The sequence below is a fragment of the Crocuta crocuta genome, unplaced genomic scaffold (genome assembly GCF_008692635.1).
Source record: "Crocuta crocuta isolate KB4526 unplaced genomic scaffold, BGI_CrCroc_1.0 scaffold78, whole genome shotgun sequence".
NCBI classification, from domain to species: domain Eukaryota; kingdom Metazoa; phylum Chordata; class Mammalia; order Carnivora; family Hyaenidae; genus Crocuta; species Crocuta crocuta.
In genome coordinates, this window is record NW_027532617.1 from 374917 (window position 1) to 389845 (window position 14929).

At 41.7% G+C, this 14929-nt stretch overlaps 1 protein-coding gene across 1 annotated transcript in view; it reads right to left on the reverse strand.

Moving 5' to 3' along the window:
• HEPHL1 (hephaestin like 1) overlaps positions 1–14929 on the reverse strand; it is an 81026-nt gene that overhangs the window by 63017 nt on the left and 3080 nt on the right. Inside the window, exon 2 of the mRNA XM_077780616.1 lies at positions 3162–3406. Coding sequence (XP_077636742.1) covers positions 3162–3406 — 245 coding nt within the window. The remainder of the gene's footprint in view (positions 1–3161; positions 3407–14929) is intronic.

Consider the following 14929-nt stretch of genomic DNA (forward strand, 5'->3'; position numbering starts at 1 on the left):
TTAAAGAAAAAAGGAACTAGGAGGCTTGCAACTGTAGTCAAGAGAAAAATTCATTAAAAGAAAGTGAGATGGTCAGCAGATCCGCTGCTCCAAAAGTAATCATAAAGTTGAAAGAAATTGAGAAAAATGACTGTTTCAGTGCTCTGGAAATCAAATAAAGGTACCCAGCAATGTTTACACCTGAAAAATTGCTGCACATGGTTGTTCACATACTCTTGACTGACTCTAATGCTATCTGCAAAGAGAACCAAAGAGCCCAGCAAAAACTAAAATCCAAGGCAGGCAAAAACCACTTCAACTTCGAATAAGTTTTCTGTCCACTCACAATTCCAATGGCAGAGAACTGAAGATTTATTGATGCTTAACCACAACCTCTGTCCAATCATTTTCTGACTTCAAAGCCAAGCAGACGTAGAGGTGACCTTAGCAACCAGCCTTAAAAACAAATACAAGAGAAAACAAAAGAACAGAAACCTTGTTGGCCTCACACTATAGGGAAGACAGATATCACAGATTTAGTCCAGGTAAGTTACTCAATAAAAAAGCAAACAGTAAAAACAACCTTGGATGAGGGAGGGATCCTAATCCAGGGTTGCTTCAATATATTCTCAAAAACTTCTAGTTTTCAATAGCAACAACAAAATAAAAGAAACAAGAAAGTGTCACTCATTCTCAGGGGGGAAAACAGCCAATACAAACTATCTCTAAGTGCCTCTGGATGTTAAATTTAGCAGATAAATTCTTTAAAGCAGCTATTATAAAAATGTTCAAGCAACCCAAAGAAACTATGTTTAAATAATTAAAGAAAAGTAGGACAAAATGATTCAACAAATGGAAAATCTCAACAAGGTGATAGAAAACTGAAACGTACAATAAATGATATAAAACATTCAGTAGAGGGGCTCAACAACAGATTCAAGATGGCAAAAGAATCAATGAACTGGAAGATAGATCAATAGAATTATCCTGTCTGAGAAAGAGGAGGGGGGAAGATTGAAGAAAGTAAACAGAACCTCAGAGGCCTGTGGATCAACATCAAGTGTATTAACACATGTGCAGTAGTAGTCCACCAAAGGAGAAAAGAGAGCAGAAAACAAAACAAAACAAAACCTGTTCTTTTTTTTTTATAATAAAACTTTTTTTTTTTTTTTACAAATAGTTTATTGTCAAATTAGTTTATGTGGAAACTAAACAAAACCTGTTCTTAAGAAATAATGGTCCAAAGTTTTCCAAATTTGATGAAAAACATTAATCTACACATCAAAGAAGCATAATGAACCACAAATAGAATAAATACAAAGAATCCATACATAGACACATTGTCATCAAATTGTTAGAAAAAACACAGCAAAAATGTAATGTTAGAAACAGGAGAAAAATGACCCATCACATACAGGGGAGCATCAACATGATTAACAGTTGACTTCCCATCTGAATATTGGAGATGAGAAGACAGTGGGAAGTGCTGGGGCAGGGGAGAGAATGCCAGCTGAGAATACCATAACCAGCAAACCATCACTTTAAATAAAGGAGTGAAATGTAAAGATGTTCTAGATAAGCAAAGACTGAGTGGGTCTGTTGTTAGAAGACCTATCATTTGTTAGAATCTTCAGGACAATAATAATGGTGGTAAGAACAGACATTCTCAGCTTATTCTCAAACTTATGAAGAAAGCATTCAGTATCCCTTCCATTAACCATGATGTTATCTGTGAGTTTTTCTTAAATAACCTTTAACAGGATGAAGAAGGTCCTATTCCTAGTTGGAAGTTTTTAATTTGATAAGTACTAGATTTTGTTAAATGCCTTTCTGCCCCTTTTGACATGATCATATGGCTTTTGTCCTTTATTCTATTAATATGTTGTATTACATTCATTTATTTTTGAGAGTTAAACCAACCTCCCAATCACAGGATAAATTCTATTTAGTCATGGTGTATAATTCTCTTTATATGTTGCTGACATCAGTTTGCTAATATTTTGTTAAGAACTTTTGTGTCTACAGTCATGAGGAATATTGGTTTGTAGTTTTCTTGTGATGTCCTTATCTGGCTTTGGTATCAAGATAATGTTTGCCTTATAAGATGAATTTGGAAGTATTCTTCTGTTTCCTGAAAGATTTTGTAAAGGATTCTCATTATTACTATTATAGTATTTGATAGAATTTAGAAATGAAACCATCTCAGCCTGGGTTTTTCTTTGAGGGAAGATTTTTAATTGCTAATTCCATTTCTTTACATTTTGTAGGTCTGTTCAAATTTTTTTATTTATTCTTAAGTCAGTTTGGGTAACTTTTATCTTTCTAGAATGTTGTCAAGTTTATCTAAGTTGTCTAATATTTTGCCATAAAAATGTTTATAATCCTCCCTTATAATCCCTTTAATTTTTGTATGGTCACAGTGATGTCCCATCTTTCATTCCTGATTTTAGGAATTCATGCTCTCTCTCTCTTCATCAGACTAGATAAAGTTTTCTCAATTTTGTTAATCTTTTTCAAGAAACCAACTTCTGGCTTAATCTATTTTATATTATTTTTCTGTGTTTTTTCTTCTGCGAATTTCTGCTCCAATCATTATCATTTCCTTCTTTCTGCTTGTTTTAGGTTTTGTTTCCTCTTCCTTTTCTAGCTTCTTAAGGTGGAAGCTTATGTTATTGGTTTGAGAGTTTTCTTTTCTCTTGACATAAGTGTTTAAATCTCTAAATTTCCTTTTAAGTACTTCTTTAACTGTATGCCATAACTTTTGGTATGGTTTATCTCCATTTTTGTTCACTTCAAAATACTTGTGACTTATTCTTTGACCTATTGGTTATTTAGAAGTGTACTGTTTATTTCTAAATATTTGTAAGAATTTGAAAAATTTCTTTCATTGATTATATCAAATTTAATTCCATTGTGATTGGACAATATACTTTGCATTCTATCAGTTCTTTAAAACTTATTTAGATTTCTTTTAAGCCTACTGTCAATAGGCTTAGGTCAAGTTGGTGATAGTGTTGCTGAAGTCTTTTATATCAAGAGGAACAGATGGAGAAAGGGAGAGAGGAGATGGAGAAAAGACAGACGAACATGTGTAATCACTGTCTCTTAGATCCCTTTAACTGAAACTGACAGTTCCCTTATTTATAAAGACAAGATACCAATAATACAGGATTGATATTTACCTTCTGAATCTTTGTTGTAGAAAACGCCATGTGGATGCAAAGAGTATGGTCGAGAAGCAAAGTTCTTTAAATGGATGACAATCACATCACCCACTTCAGCCCTCAAGATAGGGCCCAGGAATCCAAGCCAGGGAGGTTTTGGGATCTCTGTGGAATAGGTCTCATCTGTGTAATGTCTATAGACAGCCTTTTTGTAAAGACTACCTATCCTGTTGGGCCCTCTTTCGAGAAATAAGGTTGCAAGTCTAAAAATAAGAAAGAACATATTTTATCATTAACATTAAAAGAAAAATCCTAATATCTTATCTTAACAGTTCAAAAAGTACTTGCGTGTATGATTTATTTGGTGTTGGACATAATCCTCTAAACTCTGTAGAGCTGATGAGATTATCTTTAAGTTACTTATGAGAAAACCGAGGCTAAGAAAGTAAGTGACAAGCCAAAAGACACAAATAATATTCACAACCAAACTAAACCACATAGTCTAAAATCACAGTGTCCATTTGCCCCTTTTTGTTTAATACATTCCCCTTCACTTTTTTTTTTTTTTTAACAAACAGTACGTATTGACCATGTTCCCAGCACCTTGCTATCTGCTATGGAGGAATACAAAAGAGTCTATGACCTAATAGAAAAATTAGATAATGACATACAACAGTATATGATTAAGTGCTAGCTGAGTTGATGGAGTCACACCAGGTCTGAAAGTCTCTGTATTCACTAATGGGTTTATGTTTGCTTCATTAAGGTTGGAGAAAGCACTATAGATCAAAAAGCCAAGATATATTTTCAAGGCTCCATCCTCATTTCCTCAAAGAGATTATTCAACGTTTGTATATCAGTGACCCAGGTTCAAAGCTCCTAAGCAGTTGCTGCCCGGCAGCCTTTAGTATGAATGGTAGCTTTGCCCACCCTGCAGACTTTTCAGGATGATGGAGCCAGGTATCAGCGTGTCAAGCAGCCAGGCATCCAGTCCACCATGGGGCAGAAGATAGGGGTGTAGGTAGATGGAGGAGAGGGTGTCTGGATCAAACAGGGAACAGGGATCCAGTGGCTCAAGTCAAAGCAGGAGCAGTGTTCTTTGGAACATCTAGCCCAGCTTTCTTCCCTGGCCTCATTTCTTCTTTGCCTACCTCCCATGACCTCATACTTCTGCCAGGCCTCATGATCAGCCTCCTCAAAATGCACTGTATCCTTCCCAGCATTCCAAGACTTGCACACATTCTTTTCCCATGTCTGAATGCTATTGCCTACTGTCTACCTGCCAAGCACCCTTGCAAGTCAGTCTGAACTCTTCCTCCTTTCCCCTTCTGTACACACATAGTGCTCTGTTCATGCACGAATAACATACTTGCCAAAGTGTGTTACAGTAAGATACGTACATCTCTGGTTTGTGAGCTAATTGAAGACAAAATCCGTCAAATATCTTTTTATTGTAATGCTTAGTAACGGCCTAGAAGCCTTGGTGCTTACTGGCTTTGGAACAAAGAAAAAACTAGTCTTAAATTTGCCCCCAGATCAGTAGGTTAAAGCTAGGATAATTTTGCAAACTACATTTGCAGAAAAGTGTATGTGGCCATACTTGACTTTGAATATTCTTTAGGCCAAGAATGGCAAATGGGTGGGGCGCCTGGGTGGCTTAGTCGGGTAAGTGTCTGACTTTCGCTTAGGTCATGATCTCGCGGTTCGTGGGTTCGAGCCCCGCGTCGGGCTCTGTGCTGACTGCCAGCTCAGAGCCTGGAGCCTGTTTCGGTCTGTGACTCCCTCTCTCTCTGACCCTACTCTGCTCACGCTCTCTCTCTCTCTCCTAGAAATAAATAAAACATTTTAAAAAATTAAAAAAAAAAAAAAAAGAATGGCAAATGGGTTTTAACTTGTGCACCTAATCTGATTAATTGGTAGTGACTGCTTAGGGGAAAAAGTCAAGGTTGAGTTCAAGCAGGGGGAAGAATGAACCACTCAGAATATGTACGGAGATGTGAGGCTGGAGGCAAACTGGGTTGCTCTTTTTGCTCACACAGACTCCCAGGTAACAGGATACTTTGGGGTCTTTTGGTGTGGCCTTCTCTACAACTGGATGACATAATACTATCACTACTGGCAGAACATACACTGAGTTGTTCTCTCATAGCAGCAATAGTTAGGAAATGAGCTCCTCACATTCATTTCTCAGGTCCCTTTATAGACAAAATACATAAGACATTATATCTGGTAATGGCTGGGTCCAAGGCAGAGTTTGTGGACACCAGAAAATATCCAGTGAATATCTCCAAAATTCAACCTGTGATCTTATGAGATTTGGCTTGCTAGACCTGCCTTCCAATGACTGTTTCCTTCCTCTTAGGGACCTGTTGACAAAGAGCCACCTTACTTGTTTGTAATTTGTAAACAGGAGCTTATAGCACAAAATTTAAAACAAAAGCATTTAAACAGAACATAGCATGGTTTTCAAGTGAGATTAAATGCAATTTATTGGGGTATCTGACCTTTGATCTCAATTCAGGTCATGATCCTAGGGTCATGGAATTGAGCCCCATGGGATTCTCTCTCTCTCTCTCTCTCTCTCTCTCTCTCTGTGCCCTTCTCCCCCCACCCTCAAATAAATAAATAAATAAATAATAAATAGCAATTTCTTCATGGTGTCATAACTTCCTTATTCTAACCAGCAGGGACATACAGCTTACTCCAGATCACAAACCATGGTCAAACCTGTCAGCAATAAAGCCCTCCCTTTTTTTAAATAAATTTTTAAAAAATATTTATTTATTTTTGAGAAAGAGAGAGCAGCGGAGGGGCAGAGAAAGAGGAAGTCACAGAATCCAAAGCAGGATCCAGGCTCCAGTCTCCAAGCTGTCAGCATAGAGCCTGATGCAGGGTTTGAACTCACAAAACACGTGTTCATGACCTGAACTGAAGTCAGATGATTAACCAACTGAGCCACCAAGGCACCCCAATACAGCCCCTTTTAAGGAAACTGGCCATAGCCTTGGAGAAAGGGAACTTCCCAGGGTTCTCAGCCAAGCCAAATTAAGGGGTGGAACAGCAAGGCCTCAGCTCTACAGGGCATTGCCACATCACTGCAGAGCTGGAGGCATTGCTGGAGGGATAAAATTAACCGGAAATGACATTGGAAGTGGAGAGAACTGCAACTTCCAGAACTTCTCTGGGCGGCAAGTACTATAAATGCTCAGAATCAGCTGCTCCAGATGGGGTTTGTGAGGTGGAAGGAGGGAGCCCCCCGGGGATGTGTGCATGTGGTATCAGGTGGTCACCAAAATCCCTCTGAGAAGGATTGCTCCAGTGACCTGTAGAGTGGGTTCCTTCTTCTTGTGACCTAGGGGACAGTATGAAGTGCCACCACCAAGCCACCTTCCTCTCTCCTCAGCACGCAGCCTTGCCTCTGAGCAAGTACTCGTTGAAGGAGCCCCAATATTATTTATTTTCGCAGAGCACCAGATTAGTAGCTTGGCCAGGCACCCACATGTGTCAACCCTGCCCTGCCCTTGGTGTGGAGTCAGTAGGTGGGAGATTCCTAGGACAAAGGGGAAAGCCATGGGTTTAGGCTCCCGTCAGAGGAGCCAGGGAGCTAGCCTTCCCAGAGGCAGCAAAGTTCTTTCTCCCCAACCTGCCAAGTTCAGCACCTAAATAGTGGAACTAACAAGACAAGAAACTTGACAAAAGCGTTGGAGTATTACCACAATGATTTTGGCAGCAAAAGCCTGGAAAGACCAAAATGTTCTGCAACTGGTGACTGGATAAATAAATTATGGCATATTCAGACCACATGGCCAGACGACAGAATGAGGTCATTCTACAGGGGGCAATGTGGCACAATCACAAAGATATCACATGAGAAAAGCAAACTGCAGATCAGTACATGAAGTGTGATCCCATTTCTGTGTGTGTGTGTTTTGCACAATATACACATTTACACAAATGCAAAGAAAACATTTGGAAAGTGGCCACGGAAACCATAAAAGTGTAACCTCTGGGCCATGGGCTGAGGCCACAGGCCAGGAGCGGGAAGAAACGAGTTTACTCACCCTCTTCTGTATTTGAGCATGTTTGACTCTATACGTTTTATTTACTTTCATAATAAAAACAAGCTCACATTTTATTTAGAAGAGAGGGTCCAGGATTTTTGGCAACTGAGGGGCCAAATTTCTCTTCTTGGGTGGCTTCTCCCTCTGAAAACATAGCTATCACCACAAGGTGTGTTGTTTGGGTGAGTTCTCCTCCTAGGGGGGATTGGTACCCTGAGCAGGGAGCACAGTGCCTACAGCTTGAGTTGGAGGGAAGGAAATCACTGCTCAGCCTCTGGCCTGACAAGTCCTCTCTCAGGCAGTGGGACCAAGAACTTGGGCACAGTTCCGTGTGTGCTCACTTGGTCTTCTGTGCATGTGTCTGCCTTGGAGCAAGGGTTCACCCTCTTCTGCCCCGTGAGGCAGAAGCCTATATTGCAAGGGAATGGGAGAAAAAGTCTGGGTGCCTGATACAGGGGCTCTTGTGATAGAAGCCCTTAGGTTTCCCAGCCTCACTTGCAGTTTGAATGGTCATGTGACACAGTTCTAGCCAATGAAATGTAATCATCTGTCATTCAAGGTACTTCTCTGGACTCCTCTGGCACAGACCTCACAGTTGTTTGCTCTTCCCCTTATTCATGCCTGAAATGAAGGTATGAGGAGGAGCTTCTGCCGCCATCTTGAGAGAATGGAGAAGAGAGTCACACCCTACAGAAGGTCAAATGGAAAGCCGAAGGAATCTGGGACCCTTAATATTGCCAACCTCTGGCTTTCTCTTGAGTAAACCAAAAAGTACACTTGAGCCAGCGTTTTTCAGGCTCTGTTAACTAGCAGCTGAATATAAGTCCTAATTGAATAGGCTGTTCAGAAGGAGAAGGAGGAAGAGGAGGAAGAAGCAGAGGAAGAACTGAGTCATCCTCAGGCTGGCTAATTAGCCCCAGAGTAGGAGAGTTACCTGGCTTTATAGCTGACCCTGGGCCATCCAGTAAGGCAATGACAGAGGAAGGATTAGATATGGAATCACTGGTGTCCTCTCTAGGCTCAGCCTGATGGGTAAAAAACTGTATAAAGAAGTCGTTCATAGGAAAGGCCCTGTCTATCCAACAGGGTCTGCAGGGAAAGATGGACATCTGTATCTCCCTGCTTCTCTACTCTTGGCTCCTAGCATGCACCGGCATGCATGCACACACTCAGGCACACACGCAAATGCGTGCTGAACAAGAGTTCCTCACCATGCACAAGTTGTCTGGCAGAGCCACCCAAATAGGAGACAAGCATATTGGAAGGAGGGCAAGTGCTTGTTGATTGCCTACAGTACCTATTACATATGCTGCATATTTTAGCACTGAGTTATACATATTGACTTGTTTTGCACATTCCTGGACGTGTGTCAGGTTTATCACATAGACAGCCTATAGTCACCCTGAGACAGGATTAGGTTTTACTAAAGCAGTAGTTCCCAAATGTCCACCCATGTATCAGCTGTATCAGAATTATTTGGGAGACTTGCCCAAAACTTGGGTCCCCAGGCCCACTTCACGGCAACTGAATCATACTTTCTGGTGTCGCATCTTTATTTTTCCTAAGTTCGCCAAACGATTTTTACAGCGGAACTTTCCTGTGCTTATCCATTCTGATTCTTCTTTCCTCCCAGCAGAAGGGGAGAGCAAAAAGCTTTTGCAGATAAGTGGGGCCACGAGATTTTGGGGCCACGAGATTTTGGCAAATAGCTGGGAGAGGAAATGACATGTCATTTCCGGCCACAGCATTTAAATTGCCATTACAATACCCCCTCACTTCCTGTGCTGCAGGAAAAGCCTACAGTGAAGATAATGAAGCCTCAGGATCCATGCAGCCTAGCTTATCAGTTGTCCCAGGAGGACAGTTGTCCTGGGGCCATATGGCCCTGTATGACGCTGAGAGGGTGAGAAATATGCCTCCACAATGTAAAGCTTCTAAGATCTGGGGGCTGTTTCTTACTATAGCACAACCTGTCCTATTTGAACCCATGCAGTGGTGAATGCGCAGACAAGTTGGGAAATCACATCTCTGTAGTACTCAGTAAAAAACAAAAACCATAGCAGCTGTTTGAAACTAGAAGATAGTGACTATTTGAAACCATAGGAACTATCCAAAGTAGAGAAAATAGGGAGAGGTGAAAGTAAGAGAAATCAGTCTTTTTAGTGGCTCTGCAGCAAGTTACGCCTAAGAACACATTAGACATTTGTAACAGTAGGACAGAAGCTCCATTGCCCATGAGTCTGGCAAGGTGCAACCCTTGCCCAAGAAACAAAACAAGAGGTGGCCTCAAGGGAGGCGTCCACAGAAAGCAGCCTCTGGCATAGCTAGAGAACACTAGTTAGAATGTCTATGCTCATGGGATTGATATTATTTACAGAGTAGCTGCAGGATGGCCCTACTGTGAGGGACTGAGCAATCACTGCCCCTCAGGCTCATCCCCAACTAACATTCTGATATTTTGGCTCAAATTGAGGAGGTATGTATTTTATGTTGTGAAGAAATACAGTGGGGCCGGAAATTTTCACATTAGCCACTGCCTGAAAGACAAAATGAGGATATAGAACATTGACATTTCCAAGGCCAATGGTAATACATGAAGGGAGACACCTTCCAAGAGCAGGTGATATTAACCATTGTTACAAGGAACCTGCCTTTGAGAATCATCTCACCAGTGAGTGCAGAGACGGGCTTCCAGGCTAGATTCTGAGGAGTTGGTAGCTCAGAGCGAGTGTGCAACTCATCAGCACCTCTATCCCCCACAACTTGGATCTTTCAGGCAGATTTTCCCCCATCCATTCAACTACTGAGTAATTGTTAAACCTCTATTGTATATGGGACATTAAACTAGAAACTGGGACAAAGATGTGTGAATGTCAGTCTCTGCATCCAAGAGATTTGCCATCTGGCTGGGAAAACAAAACATACTCATTGGCGAATAAACAGCAACACCCAGCTTTCTATACTGGCAGCTGTACCATATAGACCCTGCAGGTCTGAGTGTGTGGAGGGGAGATGGGGTGAAGGGAAGCAGCAGCAGGGGGTGTGGTCAGAGCAAATGTGCGAGACCATGATGGTCAGGAGAAGGACGAGCGATGTTGTTGCCTGAGCCTGACAAGGGACATTGAGAAAACAGGACTAGATTGGGGCAAGTGCTACTTGGCAAAAAGAAGGGTGGAGATGGTGATTTATCGTGTTTGCACTTGGGTATAGCCACGCCCTCCCTAATTAGATTAATATATTTTAAGGCATCCAATTGATGCATTCCTTTACACAGTCTCTCACCCCGGTTCCCCTGGCACCACTGAAGTCCTGAGTTCTTCCATTTCTCACTTCGTGTCCACAGAAGCCCCACAGAACACACACAGGTGGTTTAAAAACAGATTTATGCAGTAAAGGGAGAAGAGAGTAGACTTGAATTGAAGCTTCCCTACTTGGTGCTGTGAGATCTTGGGGAAAGCAACTTGTCTAAACCCCATTTGCCTTGGCTGAAACTGGTGACCATGACAGAGCCATCATGAGGCGAAAAGGAGGCGATATGGAGCCCCTTGCACAGGGCCTGGGAGAGGGGGTGCTCAGTTAGTGGGAGCCATGGCAAAGCTCTAATTAGAAAGAGGGAAATGTGACCATTTGCACTCTCTTTTCCACAGAGCTTCTGCTCTCCAGAGATCCCTCAAGATAGGAGAGCTACCATGATGGCTAACATTTCTTGCAAGCAAACCCACAGTGCCAGGCACCACATCTGAGCACATTCACAGATCCTATGTCATCTGAGCCTCCTGATTTCTGCTCCCTGGAGTGGGCAGATAATGGCTTCCAAAGATAAGTTCCAGTCCTGATCCCGTTATTCAGAAAAAGAGTCTTTGCAGATGTGATTAAGTTAAGTTTTGAGATGAGGAGAAAGATGAGATACACACAGAGAAGGTGATAGAAAAATGTAGGTAGAGGCCAGAGCCATGGCACCACAACCAAGGATTGCCAGCAGCTTCTACTGGAAGCTGGAAAAGCCAATAAATGAATTCTCCTTCAAGCCTCCAGAGGGAGTGTGGCCCTGCCAACAATCTTGATTTCAGACTTCTGCCTCTAGAACTAGAAGAGAATAAATTTCTTTTGGTTTAAGCCACCCAGTTTGTGATAATCTGTAACACCAACCACAGGGAACTCATATACCCCCAAAGCTAGTGCTATCATTATCTCCATTTTACTGACAAGGCTATTGAGGCAAAGAGAGATTCAGATACTTACTCTGTTGGTAAAACAAGAATTGTAAGCTTGTCAGTTGATGCCAGAGCATACTTCCCCAGCAAGCCAGGCTGCTGTGGTATCTCTGTTAGACCACTGCTAGGGAAACCCACCCTGGGACTCCTGGTCCCCCTGACCTGGGACAGGACATCTGTCACTTCACTGCTTGGCATGAAAAGCTTTTATGACAATTCCCGGAATGTAGTGAGGGTACAGTGATGGTTAGCTATTACATTGTCTGTGAGTTCTCTCAAATCTCACTAACCAGGCCTTAGATCCCCACCATCTGGAAGTGGGAAAAGGCAGAGGGGGACCAAGAGGGTGTGTGTGAAGGATGGGAAGGAAACAGGGAGAACTGGGGTAAGAGACGGTGGCAGGGACTGCCTGCTGCCTTGCAGTATTTATGTTCCCCTGCTTCTTAGTAACATAATCAAAGCCTGCTTTTACTCAGAAAGAAAAACACAAAACTAGAAGCCTGTATTTCTGAGCCCCCTTTGTGGCTTTGGGTATCCAGTGAGATGTACATAGAATTGGTTGTGTGGGGTTTCCATGAGACCCCTTTAAAGGGCTAATGGGATAATGCAGCAGGCATTGTACCCTTTTTACCGTTTCCCTTCCTCCCTTCCTTTCTGGAACATAGACATGAGGGCTGGAGTTCCAGCAGCCATACTGTGACCATGAACTACCTATAGGAGTGAAGTCACATGCTAAGGATTATGGGTCATCCAGATGGCTAACAGACACATGAAAAAATGCTCAACATCACTCATCTTTAGGGAAATACAAATCAAAACCACAATGAGATACCACCCCATACCCATCAGAATGGCTAACATTAACAACTCTGGCAACAACAGATGTTGGTGAGGATGCAGAGAAAGGATCTCTTTTGCACTGCTGGTGGGAATGCAAACTGGTGCAGCCACTCTGGAAAACAGTATGGAGGTTCCTCAAAAAATTAAAAATATAACTACCCTATGACCCAGCAATTGCACTACTAGGTATTTATCCAAAGGATACAGGAGTCTGATTCGAAGGGGCACATGCACCCAATGTTTATAGCAGCACTATCGCCAATAGCCAAAGTATGGAAAGAGCCCAAATGTCCATCAACAGATGAATGAAGAAGATGTGGTATACATACACATTGGAGTATTACTCAGCAATCAAAAAGAATGAAATCTTGCCATCTGCAACAAGGTGGACAGAACTAGAGTGTATTGTGCTAAATGAAATTAGTCAGAGAAAGACAAATATCATACAACTTCACTCACATGTGGAATTTAGGATACAAAACAGATGAATATAAGGGAAGGGAAGCAAAAATAATATAAAAACAGGGAGGGGGCAAAACATAAGAGACTCTTAAATACAGAGAACAAACTGGGGGTTGCTGGAGGGTTGGGGGGGATGGGCTAACACTTGTTGGGATGAGCACTGGGTGTTATGTGTAGGGGATGAATCACTGGAATCTAGTCCTGAAATCATTATTGCACAATATGCTAAATAATATATATATGTCTATATCTATATATATATTATATATATTATATATTATCTATATCTATATCTATATCTATCTATATATATATATAGAGAGAGAGAGAGAGAGAGAAGGCCCCTGAAATACTATCACACCACCTGTCTCACCAACCTTAGACTGCCCAACTCCGGGTTTCTTTTATAACAGAATACAAAAACCTAATTTGTTTAAACCATTCTATTCTGGTCTCTACTGGTAACCAAATCTGTCACCATCTGATATAGGGAATAACAGCAGCCCCAAGATATTCATGTGGCATCACACTCAACACATGATTTTTTTGCTGATACAATGGAGGTTGAGATTTGAAAGTCACCATCTAAGATCAAGCCCAAATAAGATGATACCCTTCCCTGTATTTCAAAGACTATAGAAGACTCTCTCTTCCCCCACCTGCTTCCCTTCAGTTGGCTCTTCTTTTAGATAAATACATAGGTCTCTCCCTTATGTCTATCCTAGGGCCTTCATCAAGGGGGTACCAAAAATCCTTTGTCATAAACTTGGCTGACACAATGATATGGTTAGGTAAATTCCTTAACAGACCCTACAAACTTGGGATTTGACCAGTGGTCAGCCTCACCCATGTCCGTGGGTTCTGCCTGTGAGTTACCACATGTAAAAACCCCCATTTTCCTGGGAAGAAAAATCCTGCATGTGTGCTGGTTGCCTAATGAGGTCTTTGGTGAGAATTGCAGCTTTAAATAAGGTGACCCCACTCTGGTTCCATTAAAGACCAGGCTTTACCACCGAAGCACAGGTACACCTTAATTAAGCGCTTTATGAGCCTGAACAGGACAGGCACGAATGGATCAAATGCTGACACCATCCCCAGGCAAATCAAAGGATCCCGGTGTCCCCATTAGGCCCAAAGGAGAATGGGTGAAATATATTCATCTGGATAAAATATTTCTAAATAGAATATAACTCCTAAATTTTGTGCTTTCTAGGAAATGATAGTGAGTACAGTCTCTGTTATATTTCTGAACTCTGATTAAGCAGAGATACCAAGAAGGAAAGTATTAAACTGGACCTTCTGACTGCTATGGGATCTTGGGGAAAAAATGATGTCAACGTACTTCCTATTTTATCCTTATGAATCAGGATTTATTAGGCTCTTGGCACTGCCTAATTTTGGTTTCCAAGCTTTTTTAAATCACTGAAACTTTGGCACTCACCATTCCGTCCCCCTAATTTTCTCCATCCTCATAATCAAAGATTAAGCAATGAAATAACTAAATTGACAAAGTGAATAGTTTTTACTGTAATGATTCCAAAGGAATAGGCTTGTGCTCAGTCCTCCATAAATCATTGTCATCAACAAAGCTTTGTGTGGGTAAGGGGCAGTATCAGATGCGCTCTGGGCCTCCTTCACTACCATCACGGTGCTTATCTGTCAGCTGCAGAGGTGACCAGTGCACATCAAACACCCACACAGCAGTGCGGGGTGAGGAAAATGCTGTGTCCCGGGCTTAAGAAAGACGCTAAGCTCCATGAACCATGAGGAAGGAAAGAGATCAGAATAAGCTGGGGTTGCAGAGAAAAGCTTTAGTTCTTAAGGAACAGGGGGGAAGTGGATAGAGAAATAAAAATACAGAATACTTCGAAATTTGTCACACATCCCCATTCTCAGACCTTCTCCAACTCTGATTCTTAGATGGAACATTTGCAAATCTTCTCTCTTTCACCATTGTGAAAATCTATCTAAAACCAGTGAATCAAATAAAATGTTTTTCATTCAGTTTCAAAAATTATTTTTGATTCCTTGGAATTATGCTTCTCAAGTGACTTTAGGGATTATAGTTCAACTACTTTGTTATACAAATTAGGGAAACTGAGAGATGATGTGAGATGTTCGAGGTTTCACAGCAAGTTGGGGGCAGAGCAAGGACTAGAAGTGAGGTCTCCTGATTCCCATGTCAGGCTCTTCCCCCTTATAGTGGGAT